Source organism: Papaver somniferum, chromosome 7 (assembly GCF_003573695.1).
Source record: "Papaver somniferum cultivar HN1 chromosome 7, ASM357369v1, whole genome shotgun sequence".
Classification (NCBI taxonomy): Eukaryota; Viridiplantae; Streptophyta; class Magnoliopsida; order Ranunculales; family Papaveraceae; genus Papaver; species Papaver somniferum.
Genome location: NC_039364.1, coordinates 60,310,738 through 60,333,016, shown reverse-complemented (window position 1 = coordinate 60,333,016; position 22,279 = coordinate 60,310,738). Strand labels below are relative to the sequence as shown.

The 22,279-nt window shown below is 36.7% G+C and overlaps 1 protein-coding gene across 2 annotated transcripts; it reads right to left on the bottom strand.

The window, feature by feature from the left end:
• Window positions 1–153: 153 nt before the first annotated feature.
• Window positions 154–5,481, bottom strand: LOC113297434 (putative cyclic nucleotide-gated ion channel 7). 2 transcript variants are annotated; one of them, XM_026545902.1, is made up of 9 exons: window positions 5,052–5,481; window positions 4,604–4,746; window positions 4,341–4,523; window positions 3,531–4,101; window positions 2,711–2,923; window positions 1,906–2,207; window positions 1,688–1,799; window positions 1,286–1,522; window positions 154–1,143 (listed from the first exon to the last, which is right to left on the bottom strand). In XM_026545902.1, exons 3-9 carry the CDS (start codon window positions 4,406–4,408, stop codon window positions 412–414), a joined length of 2,235 nt encoding a protein of 744 aa, XP_026401687.1. In that variant the 5' UTR covers window positions 4,409–4,523; window positions 4,604–4,746; window positions 5,052–5,481; the 3' UTR covers window positions 154–411. The 2 variants fall into 2 exon arrangements, with proteins under 2 accessions (XP_026401687.1, XP_026401688.1); XM_026545903.1 differs by having other exon boundaries at window positions 4,350–4,523; window positions 5,052–5,479.
• Between the last annotated feature and the right edge of the window lie 16,798 nt (window positions 5,482–22,279).

Sequence of the window (22,279 nt, the reverse complement as noted above, 5' to 3'; positions counted from 1 at the left end):
GGGTAAATTATAATAAGTCCAGTGTCGTTTTCCAATTATTCCGCTTCCGAACCATTATATTAGCCCTTCCGTTAAAACTGAAAGACGGTTTATTTGAAAGACAACCCATGGAAGAGGCAACAGTTTTTATAAACAGTTCAAGGGGCCATCTAGTTGAGAACTTGGAGTTTATTTTTATTTATTTTTAAGCGAGTAGAGAATGACAAGTTACTAAGTTAGTGGCTAAGAATTTCTATATATTTATCTTTTAGTATCAAACTATCATACGGAATATAAAACCCTAAAATCAACAAGCATGTACAGCTGTTATCCTCAGCAATTGATTGTTTCTAAAGAGGCCTTACATACAAAATGGAGGTTGCGCTGTCATCAATGATGTTGGATGAGGCATCCAAAGGTTCACTATATAGTCTATGCATCATCAGCAGCAAAGTCGGGTTCTGGAGGTTTTTGAAGTTTCATCAAGTTCCTACCACTCTTGCTGGAATTGCTTCGGAGCCTGTGAACTCCACGAAGGGCATTAGCTGCAAATCGAGAAGCATAGATTGTGGCACCAAAAGAGGGACCACTCTTGTCACTGTCATCGACTGCCTCATATGATCCCTCTTCTTCATCTTCTTCTTCTAGTTCTAGTTCGTCATCTTCTAGTTCCTGTCGTCGAAGTTCCATTGTTTTCCTCTTGGAGTACCGCCTCCACGCTGCTTGAATAAAGCAAGCAGCCCAAGTTCTCCACTGCTGCGAGTAGAATCGGAACGTATGTTGAACTTGTCTGCTATGAAGACGCCTAAATTGACTGGCTACAAATTTCAATTCTTCAGCTATTAAGGCAAAAGCCTCTACTTCTGTAAAAGCCTTCACAGTCCTGGTAGATGATGGGAGACTCGAACCCGTTTTGGGATCCAATGCCCAAGTTAAAAGCTCCTCACCACAGAAATCCCCCTCCTTTAGAATACTCCTATTGAAAAATCCACTCCTTCCTCCATCAGTCGTTACACTCTCTAGGCGCCCACGTATAATGAAAAGCATCTCATCCACTGGATCTCCTTCCCGGACTATATAAGTTTTCTCAGTGTACAGACTAGGTTTCAGCCGTTCACAGATGGCATCTAGTAATCGTTCGTCCAAATTCTCAAACAGAGGAACCTGAGCAGCTCAACAAGAAAATGGATGAGTGGACTTGCCATCAATGCATGTGACAGGGGTAACCACAACTTAAACAAGGAAACAACCTTGTGCACTAATCAAGGAGGATAACCAAAAGATAAAGAGGTGTAGCAACACTCACCCTTCTCACCAAAGCCAAACAAAGATGGCGTTTGATATCCCTCCTAAGGTCCTTCGGTAAGTTCTGGACCAGGTTTTCTTCATCAACTCCTCGTGTTTCCAGCCACTTATACTGATCATAACGCCTGACTCTCTCTCTCAGTTCTGGTGGAAGCAATCGATGATGCATCCACTGCTCTGAATCACGCCGTTTGATTCTCATCTCCTCCAAACGAATTGTAAGAGACTGAAGATAAGTCTGCAAGATAAGAAGAAAAAAATCCAAACTTAGCACTAGTAGACATGCAAGAAGATATTATTGTACATGAAATTAAGTAAAAGGGATTTCGCAAACTTAATCTCGTGACAAACTCATAAGTAGGTCGTATAATGGACAACATTTAAAACACCACCAATAAGTTACCTGCATATTCCCTATCAAAAGTGCCATAAGGATGAGCCCAAAGATGGCAAGTGCAATTGAGAAGATCACCTCTCCAGGATAAGTACTAGTTTGAAGCCCCTGGCCAAGTGTACTGGAGAAAGTAAAACACCATTGTATTAAAAAAAATGTTAAATTTTGACAGCTACGTGCAGGGGAGTAGAAAAATAAGAGTGGTATTTTAAGACATGTTAGATTACCTTAAATTTTGTAGACCCCACCACAAAGAGTAACAATATTTGGATAGGAACTTTCTGGAAGCAATAATGTCAGATGTTACAGCCTGACTATAGATTCCAAAATTAAATGACAAATTGTCATCATTTGCAGAACATTCGTTCTTGAGAATAGGTCCACTCATGTTGAGCCACGTGTCGAAACCTTCTGTGTGGTGGCTACAATACAAGAAAGTGACATTGCATTCTTTGACAGAAGCACAAGCTTTCAACCAGCATGTATCATTACGCTCTACAGCTAATAAGTACCAGAAAGCCCCTACAATCTGTAAATACATCAGATGTTTAACGCGTGCCAAAAACATTTAAGAAAATCACCTCAGTTGCATTATGGCCGAGGATAGTTGTATACAAGTATTAAAAAAAAAGTGAAAACACAATGTCAATACTTAACGTAGATGTAGGTATACAGTAGTTGGAAAATTGAACATATCTTCACAAATAACTGACTGATTGTATGAATCTAGCATCGAGTACAACTACTCCATCCATTGTGACGAATGATTATCTAGTGTCACAAGATCTAGTAACCTACTTTATCAGCAAACAAGACTATTTAACAAGAAAGGAGGAAATTATGCTAAAAAAAATGTAAAAAGGCAGGGAATCACAGTCCTTATTCACAGGAGGTTGCATATAAATACTAGTCAGCATCAACGAATATGTCCCCGAAAAAGACACAAACCAAAAATGAGCATCTGCAACAACTAAATTACTGAATAGAACACAATCGGAAAAATGACATAAAATACCAACTAAATATACGTACATGACTGGCAAGCAAGTACCAAAGCAGATAATAAGCAGCACCGGCAAAAGCAGTTTCAGCAAAGACACCAGCAGTCCTCTTCAGTTCAGTTGTTAGGGGCAGAATGCGCAGAAACCTTGGAATATATTGAAGCAAGACAATGAAAAGCAAAGCTTGTTTCGTTGACAGTACATCTGAACCTTTTTTGTGGCGAAGAAAACTCCATACTACAGCCTGTGCGTAAAGAGTAGTAATCAAGAAATCATCCCACTAAAAATTTGACTTCAAAAAATAACAATCTAAACAACAAGACGTATGATTCTAACAAAATTACAAAAAAAAAAAACAAAAAAAACTCACGAATAACATAAAACATCAAAATAGTAAATCGAACGCTATTTTTACAATAGGATTATCACAATTCACCAAATTCAAAATAGATGGTAATGTTGAACTAGTGCCCTCTTTGCATGTCGAACCTAGAATCAGCTGGGACCACTCTCCCTCCCACCCCACAGTTATGTGCGCACACAACTTTTAAATTGGATCTCTCATACTTTGCCTTCAAGTTGTTAGTGTATTTTCCTAGATTAAGAAGTAAACTATTTGCCCTTAGTTGGAGAGCCCTGTTTGTTCTCCTAAGGAAGGGTCAAACGTAAACTTCTATTCGTGTGTATGTGAGATTGGAGGGATGATGAAATGCTGATTTCACTAACAAGCGACACTATCATGTTTTTTTTATAGGTATTGAGAAATTGAAATGTTCGCAGAAATGGAAACAGTCAATATGCATAATGTATCAAAATATGCAAATAAAGGAGAACATAATGTAGCCACAAACCTGTGGAAGGGGTAGCACGGCGAGAAAATCCACAATAAAGTACCACCGCAAATAACGCTTTGCTATCTGTTTAGAATCGACTACCAGTTCACCGCGGCCAAAAACACGAGATGATGGGGCAATATAAGCTGTTCGAAACTGGAGAAAAATATGAATAACATAAAAGGAATCTACGATTGTCCGTAAGGCAGTGGTTGTCTTGGCTAATTTTGTGTCTATACCAAGACAATTTGCTCCATGGGTGAATACCGGAAGATAAAAGAACAAGGGATCAATGGATACTGCAAGAATACATGAAATAACAAACAGTCGATTCCAAATAAGAAGGAATTTGTCTTGGGGGTCATATATCCTCGTCGCAAGTTTTTGAAAGAATGACTTCTTCCTAATACGCCTCCCAATATTCCTAAGGCCTTCAGATCCCTTTCTAACTCCGCTCGTAAAGGATCTCGAAGGGGTCTTCATTACATTACCACCACCACCACGTGCCAGCCCATCAATATTGAATCCACACTTATTCATTCTGCTAGCATCAGGTGACAATGATAATCTAGAATCCAAATCGTCCAACCTAAAATTCAGTTACAAGAATGCCAAAATAAGACATTTATTTCACAAATGTATAAATTGCATTAAGTAATAGCAGAATGATGTTCACTGATGAACCATCTTTAGCATAGCAACATTTCAACTCCCATTTCCGACTAATTTTTTCCACATAGTATTTCATTCATAAATGAAAATAATCTTCTAATAAACAAATAGCAAACTGGGGTGCAATTCTACTAGTTAAAAAGAAAATACCCATACTTTTTGTACCTTACGAATTTCTCTCGTTGTCCTCCCATATACTGTGATTTATAACCACAATCAAACATCTTGTAAAACTTAACTATGGCATGCTCTGCAGATCATTTCATCTTCTCCAACTACATAAACTTTTCTACCCAACCGCCACACACCTAATCCTTAGTAATCATCTACAATTATGTCCTGCATTTCAAACTCAAACATTACCTAATTGCACTAAAATGCTTCTCCACAATACCATTTAAAAAAAAAAAACAAGTTACCTGAAATATTTTTAGATTCTAAAATGACTTCAATCCACTCTGGACGAATTTATCAATCTTAAGAAAACAATGGGAAAATAAATAGATATACTTTTCGCTGAACAACGTGTCCAGCGCCCTCAAGCGCTATAATGACGAATTTCCTGCAATGAGAACATAATTCATTTAAGAAACAATTTATCACTATGATTGATATGGGATAAACTGATCAGAAATTTGTTTTATAGAATTAACAAAAAAAACACGTTTCTACCAACAATCTAAATGAAATAAATAAACCACTATATCAAGAAATTAAGAAATCCCATATCCGTAAATGAGAAAATTAAACTAATACCAATAAGATTTCAAAAATGAATTACACAAATATAATAAACAAGAAATTAAATTGCCAGACATAAAAATGAAACAATCTAAAGAGAAAGAAACAGAGACGGAGATCCTTTACCCGTATGATTTTCAATTTCTAGGGTTTACAAATGATCTTAATATTCTCGAGGTTGTCGTTGAAGAAGAAAGGAGGAAACTCAGAAAATTTGGTTCAGTTTTGATTTGATTTTAGAAATTTAACGAGGACTTAAAAGTAATAATCAAAACTTTGTAATTAAAAAACAAAATGCAAGAGCAATGATATCATGCTTCTGAATCTTATGTAATAAATAAATCTATCACTTCTTCGAGTTACACATAAGAAAACGTGTATCTTCTATGTTGAACATGTTGTTGACTTGTTTTCTGTTTCGCCGAACATTCTGCATGGTGCCGTGATCAATATGGCTTTCATCTGATCACTCCTCGAATATTCCTGGAACCTGGGTGTGTACGATTTCTATCAAAAATTTCAGCCCAAAGTTTTGCTAAATCTGCCAAAAAATGTCTCGCCATTTGTGGGTAGTGGTACAGAAGGCAGAAGGCCGTCATAAAATGGATGGGATAAGATGTTAGTAATTTTGATACGGAATATTATCATAATTTGCCGCCCACAAGGGAAGTATTTTGGTTTTCTCTTTTCCTATACTATATACTAGTACGGCGGTGATCAATAAGAAATCCTTCTTCTTCTCGGCCTATTTGTCTACGTCTCTGCGTTTTACTGCAACACGTTATCAAGCACGACTCTATCAACTGGTGCAATTTTTTTTTTCTTCGTTCAAGATTGGTTATGGATTATTCCTTGAAGATTAGCATGGTTCCACAAACAAAGAAATTTCGTTTTCGTACTATATATTAGGGTTCCACAAACATATGATTATAAAACATAGATATTTTCATGCAGTTTTAATATGTTCAACCTATTAGGTATTACTTACTCTGTTAAAATTTCAATCAAATCGGAATATGATGCAATCTCCAAAACCTGATTTGAATAAAACTGTCTACGTTTAGAAAAACCCTACTTTTTAATAGCGTCTACACACCTAATTTTTAAGAATTTCAACCATTGGATTACGCTATATTTTTGGCATGTTTTGTATACTGTTCTTATTAAGCTACTGTATAAATTTCATAAATATCCAACCATGGGAAATACTCCAGAGGACGTGATATTTCCAGCTGTGTTCACAGAAACGTGAATTGGAATAGTCATACGACTTCATGAATATATTTATATCTAGTCGTTGGATTACTTTAAAATTCTATTATGTTTGGAAAAATAATTTTATGAAACTTCTGTAAAAAATTTATCATCATCGTAAATGGTTACAATTTTTTTCCGATCACTACAGTTGGATAATGAGTTACAATTGTTTTCCGATCATTACAGTTGGATAATGAGTTACAATTGTTTTCCGATCACTACAGTTGGATAATGAAATTTCCAATCTTAAGGTTAACAATAAATTTGGACCTATATGCTAATAGTTTCAAGTTTATTATCAATGGGTCTGAGTACTTCATATATAATGGACCATATATGTAGACTTTTGTTAACCATGACATAGGCAACCAAATAGACCGGGCCTTGACCAATCTGTTGACCGGATTTTGATTAAACCAACTCGATTAAAATTTGACCTTTTGGACTCAGAAGTACTCCATTAAAGAGCCTCTGATACAGAAGTCAATTGTGTCTACAAGGGATTTACTTCCATCATGAAAACCTTCAACCAATGACGATGCATTTTTCAAAAGATGACGTTTTAAGGCGACATATTGATTTCAGACGATGAAATGCTCCGAAGGAAGTTTTTGAAATATTCATGAGATTTTCCCAGAGAAATTTGAATATTCATTGGAATTTAGTACACTTGTAATATTGGGTCAAGTAGTGACAATACAAAGTAAATGTATTTACTAAGCATGAGGCAGAGATGTAATTCTGACTCATTTGAATAAGAGTTGGACACTTGGTATAAACATTTAGTGAGTATGGTACAAGCGATGGAATGCAGGTATCATATATTAGCAGCCAACTACAAGATATATATAGAGTTTAAATGACAACAAACTCACTATATGTTAAAGAATGTCATATCCCCGCTTGTCAACTTCAGTGGCAATAAGAAACTTGCCCAATTAATACACTTATATTTTGATAAATTTTTTAATTATCTTTATTTAATTGAATTTTGTATGATTTGATCCTGGACTATTGATTGTATGGTAATTTAATTAAATTTTTTTTTTAAAAGCTAAACATTTTTTTTGCGAAGAACTAAATTCATCGTACGTACTTATGAAATGAAAGTATATCATTTCCATGAAACTGAAATACTCTAAAGCACTTGACATATAATCAAAAGTACTTGAGTTAAAAGGATCATTGATACATTATGACAAAAAGTATATCATCCTCATGAACTGTAATACTCTAAAGTAAATGGAGTAAATTTTATTTTGTTACGTAATAAGGTCACACCACTTATTACACGAAGCTCTTAAGTAAATATATTAAACTGCTTGTTGAATTTTTTTCTTATATAATATCGTGCGATGATGCTCAATCTTTGTTTCCTAATTGGTATAAAGATTAAAAGTTACATGAGCTCTGTAAGAACTAAGAGCTAATCACACATTGTCAAGTCCCTACGAAATCTGTGCAAACGGTTATCGTACCAAAATTAATTGTGAGAATGAGAATACATCTATGAATTGCCTCTAATGAATGTGAAATGAATCACATTTAGAGAAAATAAAGAGTCAATTAATGTAGTGAATTGTAAATCACTAATACTTGGATAATTGGATCCATATCGTCACTGACAGTGTGATGTTGGGATTGACTCATTCAGGTTTTGATATAGCCATAAAGACACTTTGGTTGTGACATGATGCTCTCTTTTGAAAGAACTCAAACGAACATCCCTAAATCTGAGTGAACAAGAAAATGGGAATTACAAGGATTGAAAGAATGCAAAGTAACAGCATCTCTCACAATCAACGCTTTCTAAAGTACTAGAAATAACACATCCCCTCCCATTATGCTTTTAAAATAATAAAGCATGTCACTCATTTTACAAAATCTTTCTTTAGTAAACAGGATTGAGACCATCCTAAGATGCAAATGGTAAACAACTCATTTTTTCAAAAGAAACAAAATGATAGTTGTAGACATATCCATACAGAATGCGGTCCATTCAAGTGATTTATGACTCTGGTGGATAATTCGAAGTGTTGAATTAATTATTGTTCACAAGAAATTATGCGTTTTTGAAACAATTCTAGCATATATTATACAATTTAAGGTCTCACCAACCTTGTTAATGCTAGATATTTTACATCAAAAGGACTTGATGGATATTACATGTTTAATAGGATCATTGTAGAGAATCCTACACCCCATGGTCTCGCAGAGGCTACCATCAAAGGTTATAGATGGTGTCTAAGGATAGGTTATGCGTAACAACTTTCCTATAAATGCTTGGGGGATATGCAATATTATACGCATATTTACTTATTCGTTTTAAACCCACAGTTAGTCAACCATTTTCGCGTACCAGTTGGTAACTGGTTATAAGCCTGACATTTGTATTCTTACGCATTTTTGGTTGTGCTATATATGTGCCACTACGACTCCACATCGTACTATAGTTGGTCATCAAAATGACTAAGTAATTATGTTGGATATGAATTCCGAACAATTATCCGCATTTTGAAACTTTTAGCAGGCGATCTCTTAAACGATATATTTGCGGATTGTCACTTTGATGAGACTGTCTTCCCATTGCTCGGGGGAGATACGAAAAAGGATTTTTCAAGGGAACAATAAGAATTCTAGTGGTGTGTTCCCACTCTGTCTCATATTGCTTCTTGTACTCCACAAATGCAAATGTGAAGTGAAAAGAATAATCGATTTTCAGAAAGTGCACTGATACCGGTAGCGTGACAAGATCATTGTCATGTCCCATTTAGGGATATCCAGTTAGTTGGGTACCTTATAAGTAATTCTATGATTGGTCAGTAATTATTTTTAATTACCGTTAGTTGTATAAGTCGTGTGCTTCGCACACTGGAAAATTGCATATCATCCATATAGTCGCCTTTGGCTGAGAATGGTAGGCATGATTTGTTTGTTAGTGAATTATCTTCCTTATCCAATTCGTCTGCTCTCCTCTCTCCTCTTCTTCCCCTATCAAACCCTAACTTCTCTACTTCTCGTTCCTCTTCTACTCTTGTCGTCCCCTTCATGTTCTTAGAGTGATTTTTGTATATCCATTGTAGTAACAATCACTACAAGTGGTATCAGAGCACTCGGTTCTGAGTGACCTTCAACCATGGTGAGTAAAGTTGAATTCGAAGCTCTAACAAAACAGCTAACCTCAGTGCTTCAATCAAATGAAAATCTAGCAAGGGAAGTGTTGGAAATTAAAGCTAGGCAAGATTCACCTTCTCCGCTGTTGATGTCAACTATGATGGATATGTACAAAGCTGAATCCAGGAAGCTGTTAGAAGAATACTGTAACCAAACATCTAAATCTGGTGATGGTATCCTTGAGACACTGATTTTCACAGGACATGCTGAACGATCTAGTGGTGGTAATCTCTTTCCTGGTGAGAATTCAATTTTTTCTCAAACTCATAAGCTTAAAGTTGATGTTCCTAGATTTGATGGTGTTAATCCTAGATCGTGGGTTAGGAAATGCTCTAAATATTTTCAACTACACCCCTTAAATGATGAGCAAAAAGTACATGTTGCATCCATGTATTTGGAAGGAAGAGATGATGTGTGGTTTCAAGACTATCAAGTGGGTAAAGAATTTATTATGTGGGAAGTGTTCATTGATAGACACATTTTTGTGTCTAAGTTGTCCTCAATTTTCTGCATTGTTGGTACTCGATTTTGTACTTATTATGGTGTTTTATGTGTTTGTAGGTATTTTGGGGCAATAAACATTTTTGGAAAATTCGGCTCGAAAAGTTATTGAAGACACCCCCGGAGGATAATTGCTAAATGGACCCCTACTTTGGATAAGGGGCACCCAATTACTAAGGGGCACATTAGCTGCTATTTACACCCTATAAGGCAAGTGCTAAAGGGACGCCCGTACAGGATTAGGGGGGGTCATCTTCTCCATTTGAATTATTTTTGGCGGGAAAATGTAGCAGCACCTATCCAAATTAGGGTTTGTGATTTGGACGAGAAATAAATCTTGCGGAAGAAGCATGTTCAGTATATTCTGAGTCGTGTTGCAGTGAGTTGGTGTGTGCTAGACACCTACAGGCGCATGTAGAAGAGAAACAAATGGAATTATTCCCGAGCGTTCATGAGAAGATTTGAAAGATTATTTGCATTTATAACGAGATATATGGGTCCTGTGAGTATAAATAGAGTTTCCTAAAGTCGGATAAAGGGGATGGAGTGATAGGGGAGCGAAGGGAGAGTTTGGGAAGAGTTTAGAACACTACAGAGCCAAAAACAATCGAGTTGCAGAGAATGGTTTGCTGCTGGTGAAGAACACACGAAGAACATAAGACCCTCTAGGACAGTCGTTCTGCTACAGTGACAACGACAATTAGTAATTATCGTTCTCTGTAACAGTGTTTTGCAACAACTATAAACGTTGCAAACACCTGATTTTCATCGTTTTCTCTCCATTTCAACTTTGTAAACAATCTTTGAGTAATGAAATCAACTTTTGAGCGTGTTTCCAAGATGATGAGCTAGGCCCACCCTCTGGGGCGAAGGAGGAAGCTATTTCACCAATGAAAAGTGGTAATCTCTATTTTATTTAATTTATGCAATTATTATATGATTATTTACCTTGATAAATAAATTGATAAAATGGTTTTTGTTAAGCAATTGTTATTTCAATTGATGGAGCATGCTTTGCCTAGGTTTTGATGTCCCATACTTTCGATCTACAATTGTTATTTCTAAAAAATCAATTGTTGCAATATTAAGAATCAATTTGAATGCATGATTTGCAAGATTATAATTATAGAATTTAAATCACTTTGATATTGGTAAATAGTGGAATCCATAGCCCCGGACTCCTCTATTACTTTCACAACACTTCTTATTTTTGAGTTTGCTATATTTATAGTTTTAAAATTAAGTCTAAAATCTATTGCTTTCACAAGTCTTGAACGAAGTATTACTACAACATCATTGAAAATAACCATCATTCATCAGAGATCTGTGTTCACGTTTTCAAGAGCTTGGGCATGATGATATAGTGGGGGAATTTAATAAATTGAGTCAAACTGGTATTGTATCAGAGTATCAGGAGGTATTTGAGCAGTTGAAGGCATTGATGCTAGCAAAGAATAGACATCTCACTGAAGACTACTTCACTTCCAGTTTTATCAGTGGGCTCAAGGAAGAGTTGAGAATTGTTGTTCAAATGTTCTCACCAGCCTCACTGGAGAACTCAATTTACTTAGACAGAATGAAAGAATTACTTATAGATAACACAACTAAGAAGCTCAGAACCACTAGGTTGCCCCATTGTCCATTCATCAAAGTCAGAAGTTTTGTTACCAGTCCAAATCAACTTCTCCATCACCAAGAGGGAGTGTGTCCACTAGCCCAAAGATGCCTCCAATTAGAAGGCTCACTTATGCTAAAATGAAGGCAAGGAAGGATAAGGGATTGTGTTACAATTGTGATGAAGAATTTAAGGTTGGAAATAAATGCATCAGGCAACAACTATTCATGTTGGTAGCTGAAGAAGAAGAAGAACCAACCTTCTCTGAAGAAGATTCTCCAGCAAGTTCTCCAGTAATACAAGAAGTGACTGATGAAGAAGTGGAGATTTCAGTTCATGTCTTATCAGGTAACATGTCTCCAAGAACAATTAAGATACATGGCATGGCTCCTAATAAGCATATGATTATTATACTGATAGATAGTGGAAGCACACATAGTTTTATAGACCCTGAAGTAGCTAAATTTAGTGGTTGTTATATTTAACCCACTGCTTCTTTTCAAGTGGTTGTTGTTGATGGGAACAAGTTAGTAAGTTCAGCAAAGTGTCCAAACTTTCAGTGGGGAATGGAAAACAATAAATTCCAGTTTGATATGAGAATACTAGCTCTTGGAGGTTGTGACATGGTACTTGGAGTGGATTGGATGAAAGTAATGAGTCCAACGCAATTTGACTTTAAGAAGTTAACCATATCTTTTCACAGAAATGGACAGAAGGTGGTATTACAAGGAATTACTGAGTGTAGTGGAGTATAACTAATGATAGGAAAAGAGTGTGACAAGTACATGAAGAAACATAAGCATGGGCTTGTAGGGAATCTGTTCTCCATTACTGGTGAAGACAAAGCAACCATAACCCCTCCTGACCTTCAACCACTTTTGAATTCTTCAGTCCATATTCAAAGAACCTACCAACCTTCCTCCTACTAGAAGCCATGATCATCACATTCCCTTGCAACCACAATCACTCCCCCCAAATCAAAGACCCTATAGAATTCCTTACATTCAAACAGATGTAGTGGAAAAGTTGGTGGAAGAAATGTTGAATTCTGGAGTGATAAGACCAAGCCACAATCCATTCTCATCTCCAATACTGCTTGTCAAGAAGAAGGATGAAAGTTGGAGGTTTTGTGTAGATTATAGAAGACTGAATGAAATTACAATTAAGAATAAATATCGAATTCCTGTCATTGATGAACTTTTGGATGAGCTTAAGGGAGCTAGAGTATTCTCTAAAATAGACTTAAGAGCTGGTTATCATCAAATAAGGGTCTTCCCAGCTAACATCCACAAGACAAACTTCAAGACACATCGAGGGCATTATGAGTTCTTGGTAATGCCCTTTGGGCTCACAAATGCTCCAACAAGTTTCCAAACACTAATGAATGACATTTTACATCCTTATTTGAGGAATTTCATATTAGTATTTTTTGATGATATCCTCATATACATTCCAGATATGAAATCTCATTTGGAACACTTGAAAATCACCTTAGAGTTGTTGAAGGAGCATTCCCTCTTTGCTAAGCTTAGCAAGTACTCCTTTGGGAAATCACAGATTGATTACTTAGGGCACATTATAACTGGAGATGGTGTTTCTGCTAACCCTGAGAAGATTGCTTGTATGGTGAAGTGGCCAGTTACAACTATATTAAGGGATTTAAGAGGTTTTCTAGGGCTCACTGGATATTACAGGAAGTTTGTGAAGGGGTATGGCTTGATATGCAAACCACTTATTGAGATTCTTAAGAAGAACAAGTTCCAATGGAGTGAGGCAGCTCAAACAACATTTCAACTATTGAAGGGAGCTGTTACTACCACTCCTGTCGTATCCCTTCCAGATTTCACTAAACCTTTTGAATAGCCACGGATGCTTGTGATGTTGGTGTTGGAGCTGCATTGATGCAAGAGAGAAGGCAAATAGCCTTCTTCAGCAAAGGTATGGGTACCAGATTCTTGGCCTTATCTACTTATGACAAAGAAATGATGGTTGTTGTACTTGTTGTGCCAAAATGGAGAACCTACTTATTGGGTAACAAGTTCACTATATACACTGACCACCAGAGTATTAAGCATTTTATTGATCAAATAATTCATTCCATGCTACAACAAAATGGCTTACTAAATTACTAGATTACACTTATGAGATCAAATATAGAAAAGGTGCAGACAACTTGGTAGCATATGCTCTATCCAGAGTAAAATGGGATGAAGGTTCCTGTCAAGCTATCTTTCAAGTGATTCCGTCATGGCTTCAAGAAATTCAGGATAGTTATATTAATGACCCTACAGCTCAAGGTGTGATTCCTGAATTGGTAGCATCAAAAAAGGGAGTTGGTGAATTCACTTACCAACAATGAGTCTTAAGGTACAAACAGAGATTGTATGTTGGTCAACATGGAGACATTAGGAGAACCATCATAAATGTCATTCATTCATCTCCAATTGGAGGGAACTCAGGTGGACAAGCAACTTATCAAAAGGCCAAGTTGTACTTCCATGGGAAGGGCATGAAGAAGCACATTCTGGACTATGTCAAGGAGTTGTATGTATGCCAACAACACAAAGAATTCAATACATCACCAGCTGGACTGCTACAACCCTTACCAATTCCAAATCAAGCCTGGGAGCACATTTGTATGGATTTTATCACAGGGCTACCAAAATCCGAGGGAAGGGAAGTGATTCTTGTGGTGGTGGACAGACTTACCAAGTACAGCCATTTCATTGCTCTTAGTCATCCTTACACAGCAGCCTCAGTAGATAAGAGGTTCATAGACACAATACTTAAGTTGCATGGCCTGTCTAAGTCAATTGTGTCTGACAGAGATAGCATTTTCATCAGCAACTTTTGGCAGGTATTGTTTACTAAAGTTGGTACTTCATTTCACCTAAGCACATCTTATCACCCTCAAACAGATGGGCAAACAGAGAGGGTGAATGCTTGTCTTGAAACATATTTAAGATGCATGACTAGCTCAAGACCTTCAAAGTGGGTTTCATGGTTATCATTAGATGAATGGTGGTTTGATACTACTTATCACACCAGCTTAAAGCTCACTCCATTTGGAGCCTTGTATGGTTATGCACCACCTCAGTTTGGGATTATCTCTTCCCAGGAAGGAATTCATGCTGAAGTAGAAGATTGTTTGAAGCAGAGACAAGAGATGGGACAAGTACTCAAGGAAGCCTTAGAAGCTGCTCAACACAGGGTCAAACAACAGGCAGACAAAAAAACGACTGAGAGATCATTCAAGGTTGGAGACTGGGTCTATTTGAGGTTACAACCCTATAGACAGTCCTCTGTACAGCTGAGGAGAAATTTGAAGTAAGCTGCAAATTATTTTGTCCCTTATCAAGTGACTACCAAGGTGGGTGTTGTGGCATACCAGTTGAAGCTACCATTTGGGTCAAGAATACATTCTACCTTCCATGTTTCTCAACCTAAGCCCAAACTAGGAAGTGGGGTGGTAGCTCAGACTCAATTGCCTACTACTGACAATAATGGGCAAATGCAAATGATTCCGTAAGAAATTTTAGATACTAGAAGTGTTGTGAAGAATCAACAAGTCATAGCTCAGGTACTGGTGAAATGGCAAGGTCTCACTCACTACAAGAAAACATGGCTTTGGTGACGATAGTTTTTGCGGAGAAGAATATTTCATTGCTAAATCTTAGTTATGGTGACCAAAACAATTGTTGTCACCGTTGTTAGGTTTTCCGCGACGAGACTCGGATTTCGTCACTCATAAACTTTTAGTGATTTCAGTCAGAGACGAAATAAAGTCTACTCACTAATAAATTTTTTGTGATTATATGTGTTTGTCACCATTTAAATCTATTGTGATGATGCTAAAAAATTAACATGAAATCTTTTTGGTGATAATCTATAAATTTTGTTACAAAAGAAAATTTTATACTGTCCAAATTAATTCGTCACAAACTAATTTTATGGTGACGAAAATATATGTTTTCCACTATATTTATTTTAGTGACTTCAGTTAGAGAAGAAATAAAGTCTAGTCATTAAAAAGTTTTTAGTGACTTCAGTTAGAGACGAAATAATGTCTTGTCACTAACATGTTTTTTGTGAGTCTTATGTATTTGTCGCCATTTAAATCTATTGTGATGATGCTAAAAAATTAACATGAAATCTTTTTGGTGATAATCTATAAATTTTGTTACATAAGAAAATTTTATACTAACCAAATTAAACTAATTTTATGGTGACGAAACTATATGTTTGTCACTATATTTATTTTTAATGACCATCAACTTGTTTGGTTGAAAATATTTATATAGTAACAACTTTTAATCGTCACGGGTAAAAACATTTGAAACGAACTATATTTTGTCGCTTTAATCATTTTCAGTGACACTATAACTTCACCGCAGTTCGTGATTCAGTGATTACTAAAATGTTGTCACAAAAAATTCTTTGTGGTGATAAAAGTATACATAGTTACTAAATAATTGGTTTTTTGGTAATAACTTATTAAAGTATCATAAGAATATAATTTACCATGTAAAACATAATATTTAATAATAACTTATTAATTGGAGAAAATTAATTTATTTGTCAAAATAATTTTTCATAAGGCTAAATACACAAATCATTTTTTGTTTACGTCATTTAAGGAGAAAAGATTGAAAAAAATGCTCGGAAAAAAGAATGCTCTATAGAATTTGTGCCAGAATACAACCATCTTTTAACACCTAGTTGACTATTGAGCCCAGCCTAGCAGACGACAATTTCCCCCTATCAAATTTGGTTAGTATTTACAAGTAACACGCTCAGACGGCGGCGCAGTTGGCTAGTGTTGTAGGTCTCACATCTATACGAGTGATCCTTATCGTTAGGTCGAGAGTTCGAGCCTCTCTCGCCCCAATTTTTTATTTCTCTTTTATTTCTATGCTTCCAGGCCTAACACGCCTCGCGTTTTTAGGGGCCACTCAAAAGGATTTAGGGGCCAACAATAAAACAAAAAAGGTCACCCAAAGGGAAAATGTAGCCAGCCCTTATCTCGCGTAATTCGTAATGGCGAAATTACCCTTATATATTCGGAGGATATGATAACATTGTTATCCTCCGATTGTAATCGGAAGCCAAAATATTACCCAGACTTCCGATTATAGTCGGTGCAGTATTAGAATGATTTCTGTTTCATTTTTTTCATTTCCTTTTCATTTTTGAGTTGTTAGAGTTATAGAGAAGAATGTGAAGGAAAAAAGGGAAAACCCATTTTATCACTACAAAAATGGATGGATATGAAGAAGAAGGTGAGAATCATGGCGAAGAACAAAATGTTGAGGGTTCACGACCGTTTAGAGAAGACGATTTGGGGTATATGTTGAATGATCCAAACTTTTGTGGAGAGGAAAACCTAGACGACCCTTTCATGGAAGAAAATGGAGAATCGCCTGATATTGAAGCTAACGATGCATGTAAAACACATGTATTGTGTTAAGAAACTCAAATACTCGATTTGCATGCGTTTGTGTGCTTTTGTAAACAAGAAAAATCGATTATTGCATGCATTGAATGCCATGAACTATCCAGATTCGGTAGATAATTTCTCGAATAAACTTACGAATATAACACACTGAGTACCAAATATGTATATTCGGTAGTTCCAAGATAGTAGTTTACTGCCGAATATGAGAAAAAACCCCAAACTAGTTTTCCAAAAAATCTTCATTCGGTAGTTATGTAGAGTTATTTACCCCCGAATTGCCCCAAAAATGAATTCCCCAAAAAATTTCAAAACTCAGTATTCTTATTTGACTGCCGAATATAACAGTGGCCTCAAAATAAAATTTCCGAAAACTTGAAAATCGGATGTTTATCGATTAAAGTTATCTCCCGGTTATTTATATTCGGCTGTTTTACTATATATTTTAGCTTCCGATTATATCATTTTTTACACTCAGTAAACTGTGTACATTCATTTGCATAAATCGGGTGTTTTGGGTAACCGATAGGATTCCGAATATAGTATATTCGGCAGTTTGACTTATTTAATAACCTCCGATTATTGTATAATAATTTGTTGCTTTCGTATACAGGCCATTGAAGAGTTTGTTGATGATTTCTATTTGAGGCCCGACACTTCCCTATGCTATGCAAACGATTTGGTATACTCATTACTACTTTTTTTTCTTCAAAATTTATATGTTAAATGGTTATGCTTATTTGTTTTGTTTTATGCACGTTTAGACATTTGGAAGTAAGAAGGAGGCAAAGGAATGGCTTATGAACAAGGCAAAAGACAACATGTGCTTGGTAGTTCAAAATAATCATGTTAGTGACACTCGATTTGAAATGATTTGCGAGCGAGGTGGGACGCGAAAGAGTCACGAGGGAAAGAATAGTAAGTACGTACGGAAGACGAATAGGAAATACCGAAGCAATACCAAGAAGATAGGATGCCCATTTAAGATTGTCTTCTATAAGCCCGATGGTATTAAAGGTAAAGAGTATAAAATGTATAAAGTTGATAACGGTTGTCACAACCATGATGATCCGTTGGATTTAATTGGACATGTAATGGTTGCCAAGTTAAAACCACATCAAATGCAGACGGTGAGGTCTATGCGGATCCAAAAAGCGAGTGCGATCTTAAGTAAAATAAAGGCGGACGACCCCGACAACTTGTCTTCTTTGTCTACAATTAAGTCGGCCCTAGCTACGATCAAAAGGACTGAATGGGATGGTAGAACGGTCATGCAACAATCGGAGTGGTTAGCGGAGTTACACGGCTACACCTTGAGAAGGGAAGAAAAGGATGGTATATTGTTTCGTATTTTCTTGGCACATCCCGAAATGATCCAATTGGCTCAATGCTTTCATCAAATTTTATTGATAGATGCTACTTATAAGACAAACAAGTATAACATGCCGTTGTTGAACATTGCTTGCCATACTTCGGACAACAACACGTTTACGATTGCATGGGGTTTAATGGATCATGAGAACAATGTGAGTTTCATTTGGATGTTGGAGACGTTGAGGTCCATTTATAACGGTGATAATTTTCCAAGGGTTATTGTAACGGATAACGATCAAGCCTTAATGCATGCAATAGCGGTAGTGTTTCCGGAAGCCCAAAACTTGCAATGTACGTGGCACATTCAATGCAATCTCAAAACCAATTGCCATCATCATTTCCAAGCTAAAAGACCAAGGAAGGGTACCAAGAGGTCAAAGGAAGAGGATGAGCGCATTAGTAAATTAACCGTGGAAGAACGTAAGGAAGAGGATAGGCTATTTGAAGAAAAGTGGAAGGAGGATGGAATTATTTGGAAAATGTTCATGAAAGCATGGGACAAAATCGTTTGGTCGATGACCGATGAAATTTACGAATGTAACTTGAAGAAATTTGAGGATGAATACGGCACGGACTACCCAAAACCATTGCTGCAATTGATGTAGTTGTTCGCTTGCATCTTCGAAGTATGTTGTCAATTGATGATGGACTTGCCATTGAAAAGGTTTTTCATTCAGATTTTTTACTCAATAATAACTGAGAGGGGTGATAGACGCATTTATGTGTCTAATATATCTCAATTGTATATAGTGTTAGTGCTCGATTCTATACTTATTTGGTTATTTTATTTATTTGTAGGTGTTTTTAGAAGAATAAGGATTTGCGGCGAAATTGGCTGAAAATGCGGCGTTTGGACCTCCGTTGATAGAGTGCCGGAAGCGGCACAGAAGTGTACCGGAAGTACCCCAAAAATACCCCGGAGGAACCCCGAAAAAAGTGCGGAAAATGCCCCAGGGGACACTTGTTATACGGACCCTTGATTTTGGATAAGGGGTAACCTAATTACTAAGGAAGTTCAGTTGTTACAAACCCATCCTCTGGTTGATGAGGTTAGACCAGGCTATGACACTAAGATCGACTTTGTTTTCCCACCAAATATTTTTCAAACAATTGTGGGAACGTATAAATTTCAAATGTGTCAATTATTAAGTTCTGAGACTAAACCTAATTACTTTAGGATATTAGAATCGACACATTTTCTTAAGAATGACCACTACTCTCACTGTGGTCAATTATGTAAGTCAAACCTGATTGACTTAGAGGATCCTCAATTATTTAGGTTATTATTTTGTGCTTCTAAGTTCTTATTTAAGTATTTACAGACTCTAGGACCTAATAATTCGGATCTCAATTTTGAGGAGTTGCAGCCTAAAGAAATATATTTAGACCCTTTTATAGAACCTGAACCTGAACCACAATTAGATATAGATATCTTAATCAGGAAACTAGGTAAGGGCATGCTAGTCTTGTACATGTTCTTGGTTCACTGCAGTTTCCTTTTGTCAGCTCTTTTTGGTGTTAAATACCCACAGTTATTCCGGCTAGTGTTATACGGTTCGAGTTGACTAATACTTTTCTTAGTCTGGCTGAAGACTTTAAACTTAGCACTTCTTGGGAGGTAACCCAATCTCATGCAACCAGGTAATATCCTTCCGTAACTCTTTCACTTCAAATGGTAACAGTTTCTCCTTGTTCATGCTTTTAATTTCATCTTTAGAACATTGAGGACAATGTTAGGTTTAAGTTTGGGGGTATGGGAGAAACTTTTTAGTTGCAGTATGAATAAATAAACTCCAGAGCCTAGAAATTTATGCTTATTTAGGATGGCACTAAACAATCTAAGTGGATGGAAGCATTTTGATCGTAGGAGTTGAGGAACCAATCTGATTAGATGGAAACATCTAGAAGAGTCTATTCATAAAAGCACAGAGCTCAGGTGTTAGAAATAACATGATAGTTTCACCATATCTCGTTGAGTCCTTTTCACTTCTATTTTTATTTTATTTTGTTTTTAAATTATGTTTCTCTAAGTGATTAGGTGGGGCTCACGATTCAAGTTGTTACCAATGCTAGGGTGAATTAGAGTGATTGAGATAAAAAAAAAAAAAAAAAAAAGAGAAAAAAATGGTAGTTACCAAAAAGTTGAAAAAAAAAAAAAGTGAGAAAATATTGAGACCAGACCATTTGACCAAAAGGAATAAATTCAATAAAGTCGACCACTGGTACCCTTGTATATGCCAGTTGTGTTGACCTAGAGTTAGGTTATCGACCACTGGTTCCCTTGTATATGCCAGTGTGTTGATATTAGTCAGACTAATATCCCAATCCATTAGGATAGGTTCATTTTGGCGGAGGCCTTCAGATAGATATGGGAAACGCCGTTCACTTAGTAAACATCAAAACCATCTATGTTTTCTATATCCATCTTCTTGATCTATCCATGTGATTAGTTTTGACTCCGAATATGATGTCCATAGTGCAACTATCTGAGTAGAGCTCTGTCACTTTATATGAATTTTAGTATGCTTGAGTGCAAACTCGTGTACAGCAATTGGAATTTCGCATCAGGGTACTTCTTCCTGTAGTCAATAAGTATGCCAACCAAGGAGATTCTTTAGTGCCTTCCAAGGTTCTGCGTAGATAGCTAAGGTCTGGAGTACAGGTTTTGTGGGTATATCTCTTGTAAGCCCTCCCGAGACTATTACTCGGCCACCTAGGGGTTTAAAGGATTATTGCATACGCTAAATGCAATCGACGATGCCTGCGACAGTGAGTTAGGATTTTATTTTCTACTTTTGATTTGCTCGAGGACTAGCAAATAATAAGTTTGGGGGTATTTGATAGACGCATTTATGTGTCTAATATATCTCAATTGTATATAGTGTTAGTGCTCGATTTTATACTTATTTTGTTATTTTATTTATTTGTAGGTGTTTTTAGAAGAATAAGGATTTGCGGCGAAATTGGCTGAAAATGCGGCGTTTGGACCTCCGTTGATAGAGTGCCGGAAGCGCCACAGAAGTGTACCGGAAGTACCCCAGAAATACCCCGGAGGAACCCCGAAAAAAGTGCGGAAAATGCCCCAGGGGACACTTGCTATACGGACCCTTGATTTTGGATAAGGGGTAACCTAATTACTAAGGGGTGACCCATTTCCAGGCAGCTGCTAAAGGGACACCAGGACTGGTTAGGGGGTAACCCATCTTCAACATTTGAAACGTAAAATTTGGCGGGAAACTAGTTCTCACGCCTGGAAGATTTTCGATATAATTGTTTGGGTAGTTTTAAGGAGATTAAAGGGCTGGAAATGTTTGGGCTTATTCTATGGACTTATAGGAAGCTAACAGGGGTGATTTGAAGGACCAGAATTGATCGTGTGGAGCAAAACAGAGCCGTGAGTCATTACGGGTTCTGTTTGATTTTAGTTATAGAAGTTACGTGGCCAGAATATCTTGTATTGGATTGCTGCTCTATCTTAGGGAGTTTTACAACCAACAGCCGCGTAGAAGAGAGTTTGACAGGAAAAGAAATACCAGATAAAGACCGTGACCTGCAGAGAAAGAAAGAGATATTTCCTTGAGATTTAACCGTGAGGTTACATATAAATAGACTCGGGATAGGTCAAAGAAAAGGGATCAAGAGTTTGGGGTCGAGACAGAGCCAGGAGGAGCGAAGAAGAAGGAGTAGCAGCAATGTTCACCTGCTGCTGCTGCTGCCATTAAAAAGCTTAAAGAACACGAAGAACAGACTCCCCAGGACAGTCTTATTTTCAGCAGCTTCAGAACAGTCTTATTTTCAGCAGCTCAACATCAGAAGAGAGGTGTCGCAGTTCACTGCAGTTTTCTGTTGTCGTTCCTTTCTGGACGTGTTTTGTGAGTCTCAGAACTACTATTTTATAACTTTTGACTCTTTTAATCACACTTTGAGCTTTGAATTAATATTTTGAGTGTGTGATTGATATGAATAGCTAAACCCCAATAC